Source organism: Sebastes fasciatus, chromosome 24, assembly GCF_043250625.1.
Source record: "Sebastes fasciatus isolate fSebFas1 chromosome 24, fSebFas1.pri, whole genome shotgun sequence".
NCBI lineage: Eukaryota > Metazoa > Chordata > Actinopteri > Perciformes > Sebastidae > Sebastes > Sebastes fasciatus.
In genome coordinates, this window is record NC_133818.1 from 3,451,709 (window position 1) to 3,472,090 (window position 20,382).

The 20,382-nt window shown below is 38.2% G+C and overlaps 1 protein-coding gene and 3 long non-coding RNA genes across 8 annotated transcripts in view; 1 reads left to right on the top strand and 3 right to left on the bottom strand.

Moving 5' to 3' along the window:
• Nucleotides 1-866: 866 nt before the first annotated feature.
• Nucleotides 867-2,312, top strand: LOC141763007 (uncharacterized). The gene is made up of 2 exons (XR_012592966.1): nt 867-1,472; nt 1,822-2,312. It is a non-coding gene; the product is annotated as an uncharacterized LOC141763007 (long non-coding RNA).
• Nucleotides 2,313-4,219: 1,907 nt separating this feature from the next.
• On the bottom strand, nt 4,220-5,086 carry LOC141763006 (uncharacterized). Of its 4 annotated transcripts, none has more exons than XR_012592962.1 (4): nt 5,059-5,086; nt 4,849-4,867; nt 4,538-4,748; nt 4,220-4,470 (listed from the first exon to the last, which is right to left on the bottom strand). It is a non-coding gene; the product is annotated as an uncharacterized LOC141763006 (long non-coding RNA). The 4 variants fall into 4 exon arrangements; XR_012592965.1 differs by having other exon boundaries at nt 4,845-4,867; XR_012592963.1 differs by lacking the exon at nt 4,849-4,867 and having other exon boundaries at nt 4,538-4,745.
• A 494-nt stretch (nt 5,087-5,580) lies between these two features.
• LOC141763008 (ATP-binding cassette sub-family C member 4-like) lies at nt 5,581-9,813 on the bottom strand. 2 transcript variants are annotated; one of them, XM_074627241.1, is made up of 5 exons: nt 9,646-9,813; nt 7,580-7,649; nt 7,220-7,326; nt 6,024-6,147; nt 5,581-5,850 (listed from the first exon to the last, which is right to left on the bottom strand). In XM_074627241.1, exons 1-5 carry the CDS (start codon nt 9,706-9,708, stop codon nt 5,786-5,788), a joined length of 429 nt encoding a protein of 142 aa, XP_074483342.1. In that variant the 5' UTR covers nt 9,709-9,813; the 3' UTR covers nt 5,581-5,785. The 2 variants fall into 2 exon arrangements, with proteins under 2 accessions (XP_074483342.1, XP_074483341.1); XM_074627240.1 differs by having other exon boundaries at nt 5,954-6,147; nt 9,646-9,801.
• Nucleotides 9,814-16,307: 6,494 nt separating this feature from the next.
• LOC141762754 (uncharacterized) overlaps nt 16,308-20,382 on the bottom strand; it is a 52,437-nt gene continuing 48,362 nt past the window's right edge. Inside the window, exons 5-7 of the long non-coding RNA XR_012592888.1 lie at nt 18,916-19,012; nt 18,298-18,465; nt 16,308-16,438 (exon numbers count right to left, since the gene is read on the bottom strand). This is a non-coding gene — a long non-coding RNA (uncharacterized LOC141762754). The remainder of the gene's footprint in view (nt 16,439-18,297; nt 18,466-18,915; nt 19,013-20,382) is intronic.

Here is a 20,382-nt window from a genome sequence, read left to right on the forward strand (position 1 = left end):
GGTGAACAGTGATTTTAGTTGTTTATATACACACAAATCAAGTAACCAAGTTCTTTATAAAATTAAATGTTTATTTGACTAACTACTTGACCGTACTACTAACAGAAAATAATTGAATAAATATAAAACAAAGGTAATAAAATTAATAAAGGATAATTGAAGGAACACAGTTAATACAAAGAACACTAAAAAGTCATAGTAAAGTATTCCATAAAAAAGTCAGTTTATTATGAATATAAAAATGTCATAAAAAGTCATCGTATGGTATGTCAAAAAAATCAGTCACAGTATAGTATGCCATAAAAAAAGTCATAATTTATTATGTATATAAAAATGTCATAAAAAGTCATAGTATGTCATAAAAAAGTCACAGTATAGTTTGTCATTATATTGTCATATAAAAATCTCAAAGTATAGTATGTCATAAAATGTCATAAATAGTTATCGTATGTCATAGTACAGAATTCCATAAAAAAGTCACAGTATGGCATGCTACAGTTTAGTTTGTCATTAAATATCATATAGTATGTCACAAAAATGTGACAATAGTATGATGTAGCATATTATGCCATAAAAATGTCATGGTATGTCATTATAAAGTCATAGTATAGTAGGTCATAAAATGTCATAGTATAGTATGCCATATAAAAATTCATGGTATAATATGTCAAAAGAATAGTCATATAGTATGTCAAAAAAATCATTAAAAAGTCATAGTATAGTTTTTGAAAAAATATAGTCATATAGTATGTAAAAAAAATCATTAAAAAGTCATATTATCATACGTTGAAAAAAAAGTCATCGTATAGTATGTCGACAAAAAAGTCATAGTATAGTATGTTGAAAAAAAGTCATAGTATAGTATGTTGAAAAAAATTTCATAATATAGTATGCTCTAAAAATATATCATTGCATAGTATGATCTAAAAATCCGTCAGAGTATAGTATGTTGAAAAAAATAAGTCATGAAATGTATGTTTAAAAAAATAAAAAGTCATAGTATGCTCTAGTATGTAGAAAAAAATACTGTACTGTATGTAGAGAAAAATGCATAAATGTCATAGTATGTCGAAAAAGATATAGTATAGTATGCTCTACAAATACGTCATAGTACATAGCATAGCTTTTCACGGTACAACAGTTTATTCAAACAACACGGCAACAATATACAACACACAACATTAATCACACATTTAAAGCAGTTGTAAAAAGGCGAGGTTTGTTTTGTGATTTCAACAGACCGGCGCAGTCTCGGACGTGTTTGGGGAGCGACTTCCAGAGGGACGGGACAGCTACGGAGAATGCTCCGTCGCCCCAGGTCCAGCGCTTGGAGACAGTAGCCGAGGCTGCAGGAAGGAGTGCGGCGGCGGAGAAGGTAAGTCATTAAAACACCATACTGTGGAAAAGACTGTGAAGGACAAGATCCAGCCAGGAACTCAAACAGGAAGTGGTGCTTAAGAGAGGAAGTAAATGTATTGATTGGAGCATTTGAATATTTGATGTTTTGTTTACTTGTTTATTTGACTTGTTTGCTGTAAAAATGTCATAATATAACTAAATTTTATAGTATAGTATGCTCTATGATCTATCATAGTTTTATGGTAGTCTATCCGTATTTAATGTCTGATGGTAGTTTTTTGCTGTCTTTTGGTGGTAGTTTGGTATTTTGTTGGTAGTTTAGATAAACTACCATCAGACATTCCTAGTTTAATGCCAGTTAATCGTAGTTCAATGGCTGATGGTACTTAAATGTGTGATGGTAGTTTTTTCCAAGTCTTTTGTCCTAATCTTTCTTTTTTTTTTTTTTTTCCCTGTTCGTAGTTTGTTCGTAGTGTAGGGGCCTCACCAGGTCCTGGGCGATAAAGAGCGGCCTAAGGACCCCGTTCTTCACCAAGGAAAAGTGCGCACCGCCTTTTCCTTCATTTCTGGCTGCTTTCCCATCCGCTGCCACACGGAGGATCAGCCCTTCCGTTCATCAGCATCATAATGGCCCGTTATTGTCCGAGCCCGCGCGACACCGCCGGACCAATTAACAACGATATACGCCAATATCGCTTCGGAGAAGCGATTCAAGTAAGAGGCTTGTGTCTGGGCAGAGACTAGTGAAATTGTGTATTCTAATAAGTTAATAACTATTGTTGATTTGTACTAAACGTACAGACCGCTGAGTCCATTTGTTTGCTTTACTTGCTTTGCTTGTTTGTTATGCTTTGTTTACTGTTGCTGACTGTGTGCTCCACGCTGTGGGCTTCTCCTTATGTTAGCTTCTGCCAAAACGTGAAGATCTGTAGCTGTAGTTTATTAGTAAAAGACCAGTGCACGGCTGGCTAACGTGATCACAAACACACATTGTCTTGCTTTTGTGTTTTGCTTGATTCTAGTTTAGTGCTTAGAGCTGCCTTGTAGAATATCCATTTGTTTATTGAAAGTGTTGTTAATCATTAATTACTACTGTTTAATAGCTATTGATTTAGATTGATGTTGTTGGAGTGTTGTTGATTGATATTACTATATTTAAATAAATGGTCTTACTTTAAATAGCAGTTGGCTGTGTTTATTGTGCATTTGTATTGCGGTAACAGCCGGTTGTGAGAGTTAGTGCTCGGATTCACCCTTCATCTCCTAGGTGTAAAGTAGTGTTTAAATACTGGCATTTGGAGTGAACAATCCCCTTATGAGACTGAATTAACGTTTTGGTTATTGGTCCCTGATTCCAGGGTGGTGCCCCGTTCATTATTAATGTTTATTGATAATTGTTATTTATTAATTAGCTAATAACCAAACCTGTTCCCTACAGTAGTTTGTTCGTTTGTAGTTTGCTTGTTTTCTACTAAGAATAAAGTGCCATATTCTAAGCCGGATGGTAGAATTCAGAGACTTGATTAAAGACTTTGTGCTTTAGTATTTTTGACAGGAAAGGTAGTAGGCGGTAGGTAGGATTGGTACTTTTAGCTGTTGGCCGCAGGCCGAGTCGGTCAGGCTCAGAGAAGCGATTACTTATGGTTGAAATGTTATTGGTAAAGGATAAGGCGAACGTGTTTGGAGCGAGCAGACTAGAGGTCGGAGGAGGAATAATGAGTTGCGCCACTGATGTTTTGATCAATAGTGTTTAAACTGGAGGAGAAAGAGAGCGCAGCTGGTGCGGTAGTGGTGTTTTGTGGACAGGTTTCAGTCAGGGCTAGTAAGTACCTGAATGTCTCAGTTTAACATTGTCTAATCTATGAAATTAAGTTGCCATCTTTTTTTTTTGAGAACATGAGGTCATCACGGGTGTTACAATATCAAATCACAATCCATTTTTCCCAGTACCAGCCTTAAAATAAATGCGAGTCTTTCATTACAATACCCCGCCATTGTTCTAATGTCGGAGGATCAGTCTGCAACCACTTTGGCGTTATGGCTTTCTTACTACTTGCCAAGAGACTCTTTATTAAATATTTATCTTTGTGAAACACAATGTGGTATTTTTCCCAAGTATAGTGTAACGAATGAGTATTTTAACTTTTTTCCAATTATTTTATGGATCTCAGTTGCCACCTCTTGCCAATACGGCTGTATTTTAGGGCATGCCCAAAAAATATGGAAACGATCAGCCATTGAGGTTCCACATTGCCTCCTGTGAGTCTGACTCTTTCTCCCATTTTTGTTTAATGTAGTTTGTAGAGTGCTTCTTAGAGTCTTGTATACCAACTTTTTACTTCTCTCTTTTGTATACGCATCAGAGAATATAGTAATCAAATTGTAATCATTTGTTTTTATGCTTTGTATTTTTTTTCCTTAAAGTAATCTCTAACTTGCAGGTACGTGAAAAAGTCCTGCTTTTCCAGTCCAAATGTATCCGCTAAATCCCGACAGCTCCGCAGTCGACCTTTTGAGGCAACCGAACAGAAAGACGCGCGACACCTCTCCCGACCCCCAGTTTAAATCTCCCATCCAACATTGCAGGCTCAAATCCTGGATCATACGCTACCCAACCCAAGACCCTTGCATGTTTCTCCAATTGTCATTTCTTCAGCAGCCTAAACCACAGCTTAAATCTGTTATAACTAAGTTGCCATCTTGAGACAAGAAGACATGTCTGTCTGTGCGCGATTAGAGATTTTAATATTAATGTGTGTCGGGTTAGATAAGAGTTAAGTTAGCACGCAAGAACTTTTCTCTGTGTGAAGCGTAACTAAACACGTCTACCCAAATCTCCTAACTACAAGTAGTCACACACAAAAGGCAATAAACAGTATTTAATGTCATCAGTAATGTACATCGACAGAGGTTAAACAGTCTCTTGCTTAGCCATCCGCTAATGCTGCGCTTAGGTAGGACCAGGTACTTTACCCAGTCCACGGAAGAAAAGTATTTTCTCGGTTAACTGAGGGTTGCATCCGTAGATGTCGGAGGAGTCACGTTTGGAGAGTTTTGGTTCAATCCTTTGTTTCTCCAGAGTTCACAGGTTGGCGCCAACTCGGTTTGTTCCTGCGTGCAAAGTGAGAAGGCAGACTCGGTTGTTAGCAGTAGGAATGTTTAAAAATAAGTCTTTCACCTCAGAATAAGTTCTTTGTGTCCATCTGTCGGTAGCAGCACTTCTGCTGGCGTCTTGCAGGTTCTTTTGTTGCGAGGTTGAGACAAAGGGCAGCCATGTGGCATGCAGCAAGAGAACAATACGGACAAAGGAGAATACAAGCAGACAAACTTGTAGAAAATTGGGCACAGCGTCCCGGCGTCCTAGCTTGGTCGAACTCTCGCAGGTTCTTCTGCGCAGAGGTTAAGAGAAAAGACAGACAAAGGGTTTAGTCCTGGCACATGAGAAGTAAATTGTGCCAAGCAGGAATTTCAAAAAAGATAGTCACTTGCGTCTTCAGCCTTAGAAGTTCTTTGCGTGGTCTCTTGTGGTTCTTTTGGTCCAAGGGTGAGAAGAAAGGATTCAGACAAAGGGCAGCCATGAGGTTTGGTCCAGGATTGAAGGACTCTGAAAGACAGGCAAATGTTTGTAGCACATGTTAAGCACATGGTATCAAGAGAAATGGAATAAAATGTTCAGAATGTAGGAAAAAAAGGACAAACCTGGAGAAAATCCTGCAGCACTTCGGGCATAGCCCCGTGCCCTCGCCCTCAGACGCTCATTTTGCGAAGACTGAAGTTTGCAAAGACAGACCTTTGCCAGACTCGGTCTTTGCAAAATTCAGTCTTCGCAAAATGAGCGTCTGAGCAAACAATCACGTCTATGCGCACCCCGACTGCCGCTTCCGCTGTCGCTCCACAAACTCCCGGCTTATGTGCTGGCAACTGCACCTGAACTCGCCCCGGACTGATTGCGCAACAGCTGACCGCGCTTGTTCCAGATTGCACACCGGCCAATCGCAGCGCTCAGAAACCAAACACACTGCTCAACTTGACAACTAGCCACTGCCAATCACTAATCGCAGCAGGTGTGACTTACCTTCCTGTCCTCTAGTTCACAGCTTGTTCTGCTACTCTTTCATGCCAACGCCACCGCAAGCAACATAGCTTCTTCAGTTGTACTGTGTGCAATGACAATAAAGTTGAATTTCATCTAAGCCACTTTTTTCAACATATACTGTGATGTATTTTTAGAGCATACTATGACATTTTTTTCAACATACTGTAGTATGACCTCCGCCAAGGCAAATTTTATGTACGTCGCTGTCTTTTTCATAACGTGCTATACGATGACTTGTATGGTGATAAACAAGTACTCTTTTCTAGAGTCTATGAGTAGGAGGACTCACCGGCATCCTGTCGCTGTATATGATGGTGTTGAGACGACGAGCTACAGTGAGCGCGGTGCATTCTCTGAACTTGTCCGGGATGGTTCTCTGGATCGGCTCTTCTGTCCTGTAGAGACGCGTCGTAGATGTTAAAGAAATCCACAAGTAAAATGAATAAAGACTTTGATAAGAACATTACACTTTTGATGGTGAAAAAAATAAAAGGTCACATTGTGTGCAGTTCTGGTGCAGTATGCGTCACTTTTCCCCTGCCGGTGAGGCGAGTTGTGTCAGCGGTACCTGGGGTCCGCGTTGGCCGTGGCCTCGTCGATGACCGGGATGCGGTTCTTCTTGAGGACGGCTGTGGACAGACGCGCCGGCTGCTGGAGCTCTTCCTCGTGGAGTCTGTAAACAACACTGGGTCCTGGAAAACAGGGGAGAGGGAGGACTTTAATGTAGTACAGTCTCCAGCTATTTTAACCTTTGTAATTGGTAAATTGTTTTGGGCTCAGGTTAATAGCCCTTATTCTGAAATAGGCCACAGTAAAGCAGTGTAGCAGAGAGGAGAAACAGACGTGCCGTGAGAGCCGAATCCCATCTGATCTTTACTGAACGCTACTTAATTACTAAAATGTATTTCCTATTTATTTCGGCCACATTAACGTTATCTTGCGCCTTTGAACTCGCAAACTCTGTTTGTAATTTGTTATAAAATTAAAACAATCGTCAATGATGCATTTTCCAATCCAGAGGAGAGATCTCTCTTTCGGCCTGTCGTCAAAGAGACCCGGCTCTTAGCGACAGTGGCGTAGAGAACAAACCGGTCCAAAATGTGGTTCTGCTTCAGTTTAGTCGATGCAGACAATGATTGTTGCCAAAAGAGCGACACGTTTTTTGCTTGTAAGGGCGGAAAAACAAGATATCTGTCAAAAACATCGAGCCAAAGTGTATCAGATACAGGTGGAGAAATGCACCGTTTTCAACAGATGTTTTCCTTCATCCCTAGTTGCCCGATTCACCCTCACATTATAGTTTATAATAGTGATTTGTTCAAAACATGACCGCTTCTTATACTAGAAATATTTTTTACTATTTTACATTTTAATTATCACATTATCAGTGATTTGTTCTAAACAATACTGTTGCAGTTGCTACTCGAATGTTAATGTATATACATTATTTATGACAAAATAAAGCAATGTTAATCCTGTTATTAATTTGTTTCATTTTTTCTCTAAAAACAAGAAAAACAACTGTTCAGAGTACCGTTAAAGTACCGGATCAATAAGCAGTATTGGCAAGAGTAGTAAGTACCATTAAAATCTAAAGATACCTATCAATATTAATACTCAATTGATTGATTGATTGATATTGAATCAACCTTTACGTAAATATAAGAATCGGAACCAAAACAACTTGATCGGGACGTCCCCAGATTGTTTCCTCTGCGTGTGTGCGTTTTAACAGCCAATAAGAGGAGGTGAGTTGATGTTTACCTGAGGAATGATGGACATCTTCTGGCGCGGGTCGTGGAGGCCGATCTCAGAGGTCAGAACCCCGTCGATGTAGATCTTCCCCTGAGGTTCTGCCATGCGGAACAGAGCTGAGACCAGAGAGCTTTTCCCAGCACCGGTTCACCCCACAATACCAACCTGAAGCACGGGAGAGAAGAATCTGGTTTAATGTATTAGTTTAGGTTGAACGTGATGAATTCAGTCCTCTGAAGACTAAAGACGGCTGACCTTCTCTTTGGGTCGGAACATTGCTTTCAGGTTCTGCAGCGCCGTCGCCGCCGTAGGAGAAGCTGACCCGGTCGAAGGTCGCCTGGCCTTTGCTGGGCCAATCGGGAGGAGGACGCTTCTGGGTTTCCCAGTGTGCTTCGCTCTCCAGTTCGGTGTACTCCGCCACTCTCTCCACTGACATCATCTGAAGACAAGAAGGAGACAGGTTGCTAATGTGACCGGGAGGTCAAACCAAAGCCGTGAGATGTCGACAGTTTGACAACATCTGTTTTATTTAATAAGATACAGTTTGTTCGTCTCAGAGTTTTGCTTTACATACAGTGCCTTCACAAAGTATTCAGTATTCACTTTTTTTCACATTTTCATATGTTGCAGCTTTATGCTAAAATCCATAAAATAATTTTTGTCCCTCATCAATCTACACTCAATACACCATGATGACAAAGTGGAAACAGAATTTTAGAAATGTATTAAAAAGGAACAACTGAAATATCACATTGACATAAGTATTCAGACTCTTTGCTATTACACTTGAAATTTAGCTCAGGTGCCTCCCATTTCCCTCAATCATCTTTGAGATGTTTCTCCACCTTGACTGGAGTCCACCTGTAGTAAATTCAATTGATTGGACATGATTTGGAAAGGCACACACCTGTCTACATAAGGTGTCACAGCTGACAACGCATATCAACGCAAAAACCAAACCATGAGGTCAAAGGAACCGTCTACAGAGCTCAGAGACAGGATTGTGTCGAGGCACAGATCTGCGGAAGGCTACAAACAAATGCTGCTGCATTGAAGGTCCCCGAGAGCACGGTGGCCTCCGTAATTCTTAAATGGATGAAGTTTGGAACAACCGGGGCTCTCGCTAGAGCTGGCCGCCCAGCCAAACTGAGCATCGGGGAAGAAGGGCCTTGCTAAGAGAGGTGACCGAAAACCCGATGGTCACTCTGGCTGAGCTCCAGAGATCCTGTGTGGAGATGGGAGAAACTTCCAGTAGGACAACCGTCACTGCAACACTTCACCGATCTGGGCTTTATGGCAGAGTGGCCAGAAGGACATTAAAGCCCACTTGGAGTTTGCAAAAAAGCACCTAAAGGACACTCGGACTGTGAGAAACAAGATTCTCTGGTCTGATGAAACCAAGATTGAACTGTTTGGCCTCAATTCTAAGCGTTATGTCTGGAGAAAACCAGGCACTGCTCATCACCTGCCCAATACCATCCAAACAGTGAAGCATGGTGGTTGCAGCATCATGCTTTGGGGGTGTTTTTCAGCGGCAGGGACTGGGCGACTGGTCAGGGTTGAGGGAAAGCAAAGTACAGAGATATTCTTAATGAAAACCTGGTCCAGAGCACTCAGGACCTCAGACTGGGCCAAAGGTTCGCCTTCCAACAGGACAACGACCCTAAGCGCACAGCCGAGACAACGCAGGAGTTGCTTAGGGACAACTCTGTGAATGTCCTTGAGTGACCCAGCCAGAGCCCTGACTTGAACCCAATCAAACATCTCTGGAGAGACCTGAAGATGAGTCTCCACCAACGATTCCCATCCAACCTGACAGAGTGATATTTCAGTTTTTCTTTTTTAATAAATTTGCAAAAATTTCTAAAATTCTGTTTCCACTTTGTTATTAGGGTGTATTGCATGTAGATTCATAAGGACAAAAAGTAATTTTATCAATTTTAGCATAAGGCTGCAACATAACAAAATGTGGGTCTGAATACTTTCTGAAGGCACTGTATCTAGGTCAAGGGACCCCTTTCAAAATGGCAATGCCCGTTTTTCCTCACCAAAATTTTAATATGGAGCGTTATTTACAATTCTTCCCAAAATCTCACATGACATGGACACCAATGGATTCCTTAGGTTTTCTAGTTTCATAAAATACCGGTATCACTCTAGCTTTAAAACTGAGCAGCTACAACCTCTGAAAGACACAATAGCCATCAGATTGTTAAGAGGTTAATAGTTTATATAATAAAAGTTTGATACTTGGTGTCTGTGTATCGATTCAATATTGCCACGCAAAATATCGCAATACTATAATACTATATACAATACTATATACAATACTATACTATATTTTTCCCCCACCCCTACTAAATAATGTGCTTCATAAATCCTTCAGCTACAAATACAAGTTGTAAATAAAGTCAAAGACAAAAGGAATATCTTACCAGGTCCTCCACCTCTGCACTCTGCCTGAACCCGCCACTGGAACAAACGGAGCCAGCATCCATCTCTAACAGAAAAAGGAAAAACACATTTCAGGACACTATTCTCTCTTTTATCACAACAATTAATGTCTTGCATTTGAACGTGTCTGACTCTGGTGATATCAGAAAAGATACTGTGGTGGACAGCAGTACAAAGCCAGTGTTTAAAGGGATAGTTTGGGTGTTTTGAAGTGGGCTTGTATGAGATACACAGTCGGTGTATTACCTACAGTAGATGACGGTCAGCACACCCCCAGTTTGGAGTCGCAGACAGGAGCACAGAACCAAAGTGGACGGGCAGCAGCAAAATGTATTTTAGGTTCACCGAAAAAAATCAATATCAATTTAAGTATGCGCTACATATAGAATATTTTTGCCAGTTTACCCTGAGGTGAGACAGTTATACAGTCTATGTTTGCATATTGGAACTGAAGCCGTTATCTATGCTCTCACCAAAGCAACCAGACTCCTTTGACAAAAACAGTAATTTTACCCTCACAGAACACGGGAGCTGCTGGTCTACCGCTGCCTCGATCGGTTAGTTTGTTTGTTATTGTGTGACTTTGGTGAGTTCGGATTCACCAAAGTCACACAATAATTCCTAAATGTGGTGTCAAAATTATTAATAAGACAATGTATAAGAAATTCATCTCAGAACGTTTTTTGGAGGATGTATGCTACACAGGAGCCTGAGGCTTCTTTACATATTTTTATGAACATCTTTATGAGGATTGTCGACGACCGTGCTCCCGTGAAGAAGTATGCCGCCAAATCCAGACCAGCTCCATGGTTCAATGAGTCTTTAAAAAACCTTATGAAACAGAGAGACAAAGCCAAATCAGCAAAGTCAGGATCTGTGGAAGACAGACTAAAATATTGTCAATTGAGAAACCGAGTGACAAAACAGAATAAAAGAATGAAAAAGGAATATTATAAAAATTAAATAAATGCAGTGAAACTACATGGTAAAGAACTCTGGAGAACCTTAAATGAAATAATGGGGAGAAATAAAACTGGGAGCCCTTCTTCTTTTGTTCAGTCGGATGGCAGGTTTTTGACTAAACCATTTGACATAGCCAATTATTTTAATGATTACTTTGTGAATAAGGTCGATGCACTAAGGCAGAATATGAGCAGCGTGGATTCCAATACTCTCAAACTTATAAGTAACAATATAATGATTAACAAAAGTTGTTCATTTCAGTTTAACAGTGTGGATGAGAGTGAAGTAAGGAAGTTGTTAAAAGCCCTTCCTGATATGCTGGACAGTAAGGTACTTTGTCTCTCAGCCGACTACATTTCTGGTCCCATATGTCACATATTAAATAAATGTCTAATGGAAGGTATATATCCTAGTATTTGGAAAGAAGGCAAAAATAATTCCCTTACCTAAAGATGGCAGATTAACATTTACTGGGCAGAACAGCAGACCCATCAGTATTCTCCCTGTACTAAGCAAACTGATGGAGAGAATAGTCCATTCACAAATACAAGATTACTTTGACTGTAATGGCCTGTACACTACATTTCAACATGCTTACAGACATCACTACTCCACTTGTTCCGCACTGACAACGCAAATGACAGACGACTGGCTAAAAGAGATAGATAATTCTAGGATAACAGGTGCAGTGTTACTGGATTTCAGCGCGGCATTTGATGTCATAGATCATGACCTTTTAATTAATAAACTACAACGTTATGGATTTAGATCAAGTGCCATCACATTTATGAAGAATTATCTTTTATGCAGAACACAAAGGGTGTATTACAATGGCAGCATGTCTAACAGTAAAGGGCTTAACTGTGGCCTGCCGCAGGGCAGCTGTCTTGGACCTCTCCTGTACTCCGTCTTCACAAATGACTTGCCATCTGTATTGCATAAAGCTAGTATACAAATGTACGCCGATGATTCCACACTGTATTACGCAGCAAATACAAGCGGCGAACTAGACCGAGTTCTATCTTTAGACCTAAACTTGGTCTATGATTGGATAAAACAAAATAAGTTGGTACTAAATATCTCAAAAACCAAATCCATTATTTTGGGATCTAGTCATAAGCTGTCATCGATGCCCACAATGAATCTCTACTTGGACAGTGAACCTATGCAGCAGGTGGATAAGGTCACATTACTGGGACTAACTATAGACAATCAACTGTCATGGGTCGAGCACATAGAAACAATTGTCAGGAAAATGGGAAATGGTATCTCCGTGGCAAAAAAATGCCTTCCGTATGTTCCGGCACACGTTCTGGGACAAGTAGTTAAATCTTTAAGTTTAAGCCACCTGGACTATTGCTCACCTGTATGGTCTTCTGCACCGAAAAGCATACTGCGGAAACTACAAATTGCCCAAAACGAGACTTGTGTTACACTGCCCCATGAGAACGAACACAGACAGCTTGCATCATAAACTGTCATGGTTACCAGTAGAGAAAAGACTTGCCTTAAGCACAGCGACGTTCTTTAGTAACAGCATTTATTCTACTAAACCCGAGTTTTTATACAGTCAAATTACCAGATGCAGGGACGTTCGCAGTCATTTCACTAGAACAGCAGGTGATGGCCAAATCATGTTAACTCTAAAAAACTAATGCCTTAAAAAAGACGGTCATTTACCGCGCCATCACTCGCTGGAATAGCAGCCCTCTTCACATCCGTCAATCCTCTAACAAATCCTCATTCAAATACCATCTAAGAATACATTACTTAAACAGCTGATCGATAGTCCAGTGTTGGTCATGTATGGTTTTCTTATTTCCTTTTCCCTGACGATGGGCCTTGAGGCTAAACAAAAGTTGTGGAACATTTGTGTATGAATTTGAAATCTGAAATTTATATATGTTTGAAAATTTTAGTGTTATTGGTGTAACACAAATGTGATGTTGTATATAGTATGTATGTGATAAATTAATGTACATGATTTCAGACCCCAGGAAGACTAGCTGGTGCCATTGGTATCAGCTAATGGGGATCCTTTTTAGATAAATAAATAAATAAACACAAACAAATTAATTGATCGAGGCAGCGGTAGACCAGCAGCTCCCGTATTCGGCAAGGTAAAATTACAGGTTTTTTCAATGGACTCTGGTGGCTTTGACTAGAGCATAGATGGATACAACGGCTTCAGTTCCCCATCAGAAAGGGGCTGTCTGACGGTAAGGTTAAGTGGTGAAAATATTCTTAATAGAGCGTACACTTAAACTGATATTTATTTTAGGTTTTGCTGCCCCCGTCCACGCTTTGCTCCCGTGCTGGTGCTCCTGTCTGCTTCTCAAAACTGGAGGCGTGCTGACCGTCATCTACTGTAGGTAATACACTGACTGTAGATAAGTACCTCATACAACCCCACTTCAAAACACCTGAACTATCCCTTTAATGTTAAAAAAGGTAAGTAGACAGGTAGACCATATCATGGCTATTTTTTTTTAAATACTATTCTATTACTTTTTATGTTTTTTTTTGCGACATACTATACTATGTTTTTTTTATAATTTCTTTTTGGCATACTATACCATGACTTTTTTCTTTTTTTACATTTTTTGGACATACTGTAGTAGGACTATTTTATTAAAATACTATACTATGACTTTTTTATGATTTCTTCCGACATACTATACTATATATATATATATGTATATATATATATATATACATATATATATATATACATACATACACACACATTTTCCCTGTTTTTTTGTTTTTTTTAAATTGGGTGCCGTCCTAAATTAAATAATTGAATTGAATATAAGGGTGAATTGTTATTGCTGACTGTCATCACTCCTCCGTTTATGATTCATAATTTTGAGTTATTAATTATAGATCCATATTTTTATATTAAGTAATGATTGATTACTAATCCGCTCTGTGCAATAACGCTACATGACATACTATGACCTTTATGATGATTATCAAGTAATCTTTTCTAGAATCTATGAGTAAGAGGACTCACCGGTATCCTGTCGCTGTCTATGATGGTGTTGAGACGACGAGGGATCGGCTCATCTGTCCTGCAGAGACGCGTTATAGATGTTAAAGAAATGCATTTCACTACCTGAGCCACGAGTAAAATGAATAAAGTCTTTGATAAGAACAATACACTTTTGTTGGCGTGATCTTGGCGTGACCCCCCTCCGATCCTTCTGGTTACACCGTCTGCATTCATACAGAAGAAGACGAAGACGTGGATGAAGTCAGCGAAGGATGAACTCAGTCATCCTCAGAAGACTCTGCACTCTTCTGGGGAGAAAAGAAGAGAAGGAAGACATGAGATTTGCATCTCATTCACAAACATCTGAGCCTAAAACAACAACTATGATTACAGTTATAAAATAACTTCTACAAGTGTACTATGATAACACTATGATCATTTTAACCTGAGTAAAGTTTCATTAAGTACCATGAAAATCTATACTATGTACTATGACATTTTAAATTTAAAGTCATAGTATAGTATGTCGAAAAAAAAGTCATAGTATAGTATGTTGAAAAAAAGGTCGTAGTATAGTATGTCGAAAAAACGTCATAGTATAGTATGTCGAAAAAAAAGTCATAGTATAGTATGTTGAAAAAAAGTCATATAGTATGTTGAAAAAAACGTCATAGTATAGTATGTTGAAAAAAACGTCATAGTATAGTATGTTGAAAAAAACGTCATAGTATAGTATGTCGAAAAAAACGTCATAGTATAGTATGTTGAAAAAAATTCATTGTATAGTATGTCGAAAAAACGTCATAGTATAGTATGTCGAAAAAAAAGTCATAGTATAGTATGTTGAAAAAAAGTCATAGTATAGTATGTTGAAAAAACGTCATAGTATAGTATGTTGAAAAAACGTCATAGTATAGTATGTTGAAAAAACGTCATAGTATAGTATGTCGAAAAAAACGTCATAGTATAGTATGTTGAAAAAAATTCATTGTATAGTATGTCGAAAAAACGTCAGAGTATAGTATGTTGAAAAAACGTCATAGTATAGTATGTTGAAAAAACGTCATAGTATAGTATGTCGAAAAAACGTCATAGTATAGTATGTTGAAAAAAACGTCATAGTATAGTATGTTGAAAAAAAGTCATAGTATAGTATGTTGAAAAAAAGTCATAGTATAGTATGTTGAAAAAACGTCATAGTATAGTATGTTGAAAAAAACGTCATAGTATAGTATGTCGAAAAAAAGTCATAGTATAGTATGTTGAAAAAACGTCATAGTATAGTATGTTGAAAAAACGTCATAGTATAGTATGTTGAAAAAACGTCATAGTATAGTATGTCGAAAAAAACGTCATAGTATAGTATGTTGAAAAAAATTCATTGTATAGTATGTCGAAAAAACGTCATAGTATAGTATGTTGAAAAAACGTCATAGTATAGTATGTTGAAAAAACGTCATAGTATAGTATGTTGAAAAAAAGTCATAGTATAGTATGTTGAAAAAAAGTCATAGTATAGTATGTTGAAAAAACGTCATAGTATAGTATGTTGAAAAAAAGTCATAGTATAGTATGTTGAAAAAACGTCATAGTATAGTATGTTGAAAAAACGTCATAGTATAGTATGTTGAAAAAAAGTCATAGTATAGTATGTTGAAAAAAAGTCATAGTATAGTATGTTGAAAAAACGTCATAGTATAGTATGTTGAAAAAAACGTCATAGTATAGTATGTCGAAAAAAAGTCATAGTATAGTATGTTGAAAAAACGTCATAGTATAGTATGTTGAAAAAACGTCATAGTATAGTATGTTGAAAAAACGTCATAGTATAGTATGTCGAAAAAAACGTCATAGTATAGTATGTTGAAAAAAATTCATTGTATAGTATGTCGAAAAAACGTCATAGTATAGTATGTTGAAAAAAACGTCATAGTATAGTATGTCGAAAAAAAAGTCATACTATAGTATGTTGAAAAAAAGTCATAGTATAGAATGTCGAAAAAAAAGTCATACTATAGTATGTTGAAAAAAACGTCATAGTATAGTATGTCGAAAAAAACGTCATAGTATAGTATGTCGAAAAAAAAGTCATAGTATAGTATGTCATTTTAAAAATGTCATACTATAGTATGTTGAAAAAATGTTCGTCACCATCTCGTGTCACTCAGTGTAGAGGCTAGAGGAGGAGGCATGTTCGCCTAGATGTTCACCTATTCTGACATCCTTCCTCTGTAAACATCGACTCAGTGGCTGTAAAACATCACCAGTCCTCTCCTCACCCTCCCGTCATGTGCATGGACATGTTAAGCCGAACTCCCCAACTGAACGGCGCCCTGGGCAGTCGGTGGTGGCAGCAGTCGACAGGTAATAGGGATTGAGAGCTGCATGCATCAAAACTAATTACCTTAAATAGCCCCAGTCTCAGGCTTATTTTTCCAGTCCATGTCTCTCCAATTTGACAGCTGGCAAAGGTAGCTGCAGCAGTGAGGTGCTGCGTGAGACTTTTCATCCCATTAATTAATTGTAGGGGAACTAAACTGTGAAAGGCTACAGACGGGAACTTTAGTAGCAACTCTCTTGGCGGGTGTGGTATGACAGCCACCGAGGGGAAGTACACATTAATAACGCCAGGTGCAAAAAGGAAACTAAAAAAACAATGTACTGCATCAGTTTTGGGTGGTTTAACTTTATTTGAGGCCGAGCTGAACACAAAGCTATCAAAGAATTCCATCAAATACTTTTAATAAAGTGGATAAAAGCTGCTTGTTTTTAAGTCAGAAAATGGTTTTGTTTGAAGAACAGGAAAGAAGAAATCACTATAAAGGGGACAAAAAAGGCAAAATATTAGCCTAAAAGAGAAAAAGGAAAGAAGGGGTGCTCTGTGCTCAAATGATTTGGAATCAGATACTACAACCTTGTTAGCATCGAAGCTTATTTCCATATTAACGACCCCTTCAGAACCTTCAAAGTAATGAATAATTGACAACAAATGAAATGTTTTGATTGTCGTCAGCGCCTGGCGTGTTTAATGTTTCATATGTTGGTTCTGAGCTAATTATGGAGATGGCACATTCGTCAGAAATATGTCCCCCTCACAACCCCTGCGACCCTCCCACCGTCCTCCACAGATGCCCGTGTGTTTCCAGACAGGAGAGGGAGGGGGGGACAACTACAGGCCCGGTTGTAATTACTAATGCTTACAGGCATTGTTTGGCCACAGAAACCTCTGAGGAAGGAGGCTGGAGCAACAGTCACAATTCAACTTCAAAGTAAAATTCATATTACTTTGATTTTAAAGATACTAATGAAATTCACAGGTGGTCCATAACTGACAAACATCGAAGTATCCTCTCAAATGGACCACCAGGAAAAAGGAAAAAGTCATAGTATAGTATGTCATAAAATGGTCTTCGCATAACAGTCATAGTATGTTATAAAAAGTCTAGAATAGTATGTTGAAAAAAGTCATAGTACAGTACGTCGTAAAAAAGTCATAGTATAGTATGTCGTAAAAAAAGTTATGGTATAATATGTCGTAAAAAAGTCATGGTATAATATGTCGTAAAAAAGTCATGGTATAATATGTCGTAAAAAAGTCATAGTATAGTATGTCGTGAAAAAGTCATAGTATATTATATCGTGAAAAAGTCATAGTATATTATATCGTGAAAAAGTCATAGTATAGTATGTCGTAAAAAAGTCATGGTGTAGTATGTCGTGAAAAAGTCATAGTATATTATATCGTGAAAAAGTCATAGTATAGTATGTCGTGAAAAAGTCATAGTATATTATATCGTGAAAAAGTCATAGTATAGTATGTCGTAAAAAAGTCATGGTGTAGTATGTCGTGAAAAAGTCATAGTATAGTATGTCGTAAAAAAGTCATGGTGTAGTATGTCGTGAAAAAGTCATAGTATAGTATGTCGTAAAAAAGTCATAGTATAGTATGTCGTAAAAAAGTCATAGTATAGTATGTCGTAAAAAAGTCATGGTATAGTATGTCGTGAAAAAGTCATGGTATAGTATGTCGTGAAAAAGTCATAGTATAGTATGTCGTAAAAAAGTCATGGTATAGTATGTCGTAAAAAAGTCATGGTGTAGTATGTCGTAAAAAAGTCATGGTGTAGTATGTCGTGAAAAAGTCATAGTATAGTATGTCGTAAAAAAGTCATGGTGTAGTATGTCGTAAAAAAGTCATGGTGTAGTATGTCGTGAAAAAGTCATAGTATAGTATGTCGTAAAAAAGTCATGGTATAGTATGTCGTAAAAAAGTCATGGTGTAGTATGTCGTGAAAAAGTCATAGTATAGTATGTCGTAAAAAAGTCATGGTGTAGTATGTCGTGAAAAAGTCATAGTACAGTACGTCGTAAAAAAGTCATAGTACAGTACGTCGTAAAAAAGTCATAGTATTGTATGTCATAAAAAAGTCATAGTATTGTATGTCATAAAAAAGTCATAGCATAGTATGTCGTGAAAAAGTCATAGTATTGTATGTCATAAAAAAGTCATAGTATTGTATGTCATAAAAAAGTCATAGTATTGTATGTCATAAAAAAGTCATAGTATTGTATGTCATAAAAAAGTCATAGTATTGTATGTCATAAAAAATAACTTTTCTATTTAAAAATGACTTAGATTTTAAAGATACGAATCAAATTCCCAAATGGTCCATACCTGACAAACATGGAGGTATCCTCTCACATGGACCACCAGGAAAAAGGAAACGAGGCCGACCAAAGATCCCGTGGCGAAGAACGACGGAGGCTGAGCTGCTGGAGATGGGTCTCTCACGGGGCGATGCACTTTTGCGTCTTCGTTGCCTCAGAAGGTCAACATGGTTTGCTGTTGGTCAACGAGACAAACTCACATGTCAAAGCTCATCAGACTTGATCTCCATCCATCCTTTAATTTCTGAGCTAAACTTTTCAGAAGCAGTTAGTTGTTGATGAACTTTTTTTGGCCGCCCGCTCGTCTCTCTGATGCACCTTGACAAGACGACAGACAAACCGGGGCTGACAGAGGTCATGTGTGTCAGACAGAGAGACAGCTGGAGCGTGTGTGGGTGCTATATTTGGTTGTGTTTGTGTGTACTACAAGTGTTTGTTTGTGTGAGTTTAAGTATTTATCTATACACTTTCCTCTGCGTGTGTCTGTGTGTATGTGTGTGTTTGCAGTTGTCATGGTCCAGTCAGGTCGGAGTATCCTGAAGACACTGTCAGGCAGGATTGATTTTCTCTTTCCCGATCCGTGGAAGCATTCCTGTAACACAGCTGACCCCCCGAGTTGCGTTACCTTGTCATTTTGCGACACGGATCAAAGTGAAGACGAGCTGGAAATAGCCGCGCACGGCGACCTTGAACTCTGAGGAGGCGGAGGAGTGACAGGAGCTCTGAAACACACACATTCACACAGGTTCAAGCATATACAGAGGATTATATTTAACTAATATTAGAGATATCGCTCACTTTCAAATAATCCAATAAAGTTTCATAAGCTGAGAGGTTCTCAAGTTACGCAGGAGCCAAGTCAGGTATGTTTTTGTTATTTCATCTTTCTACAAAATACACCAGAAATAAATACTGACAGAAACAACCTTACTGAATACTAACACAATATTTGCTCTGGATACCTTCATTTCTAAACATTTGAACCAGCAGGCAGATTTAGAAACACACGTGCATGAATGTGTTGAAAAAAAACATGCAAAATGCTGCAAAAAACAGGTTTAGAAGAAATAAACAGGATTTCTTGTTTTGATGCCGTGCAGCTTTAAAATCATTTATTGTAACTTCCTGTCAGCAGCCAGTAGAGGGCAGAACAGCACCAGGAAACACATGAATCCATCTCAACCAGCAGCAGCAGCATCCACCAAACACTAATTCAATCCTGAGTCACAAACACACACATGACCTTTAACCCTGACCAGGTACAGTTAACAGCTAAAAGGTCTGGGTCATTCCCTTTTACATATTTAACTGACTGAGCGAAGACGATCATTTGACAGATTGTTTCCTACAATAATCCTGAAGATAACAGCCTCTCATATCACATACTGACTGAAGAAAATCGGACTTGTGAGTCCTGATCTTAAAGGTTTTAGCTGCTAAACCAAAACAAATGATTAATATTCTCCCCAAAAAAGCTCAATTTGAACCATAAAAAGCCTGATTTCTTTTCTTTGCTTGCCTTAATTTGATAAAAATGTTGAAACAAGAGTCAAGTCTGAGTAAAAGTAAGGACCTTTTCTCTTCGTCACTGTATTGAATACATTATTCCAGGGTCATACTAAGCTAAACTAAAAATCATCTATGTTATGTTTTTTATTATTATTATTTTGTCTATTCAAATGATTTTCTTTGCAGCCTGTTTTTTATCCTGTCAACACTATTATTAAATAATAATCATTACAAAAAGGTCACATACAATATGAAAACCTGGCCTCAACCCTATCCATTACCTTTGGGATGAACTGGAACAAACCAGAAGAGATCAGGCTGTTATAGCAACACCAGGAATGAGATGCTCAACAATCACAAACGGCTGCAACGTTTGGGTGTCCACACACTTTTGGCCATCTGCACTACTGCACACACACCTCTACACACACCAACAGCGATGTCCGTCTGAGAATAACTTATAATTAATGTTGAATATCTTTGTTTCATGGGATATTTTGGGATTTATAAATTATTATAACACTTGTATATAAAAAGAAAACCCCCAAATTAAGCATTCAAATACTGATTTGGAGGTCGATAT

What these genes read in the sequence shown, in the direction of transcription:
- LOC141763008 (XM_074627240.1), bottom strand. Translation starts at nt 9,708, where the DNA reads ATGGATGCTGGCTCCGTTTGTTCCAGTGGCGGGTTCAGGCAGAGTGCA. An exon ending in GTGCAGAGGTGGAGGACCTG is followed by an intron (nt 7,650 to 9,645) that starts GTAAGATATTCC and finishes TCTTGTCTTCAG; the next exon opens with ATGATGTCAGTGGAGAGAGT. An exon ending in AGATGTCCATCATTCCTCAG is followed by an intron (nt 6,148 to 7,219) that starts GTAAACATCAAC and finishes CCTGTTTTCCAG; the next exon opens with GACCCAGTGTTGTTTACAGA.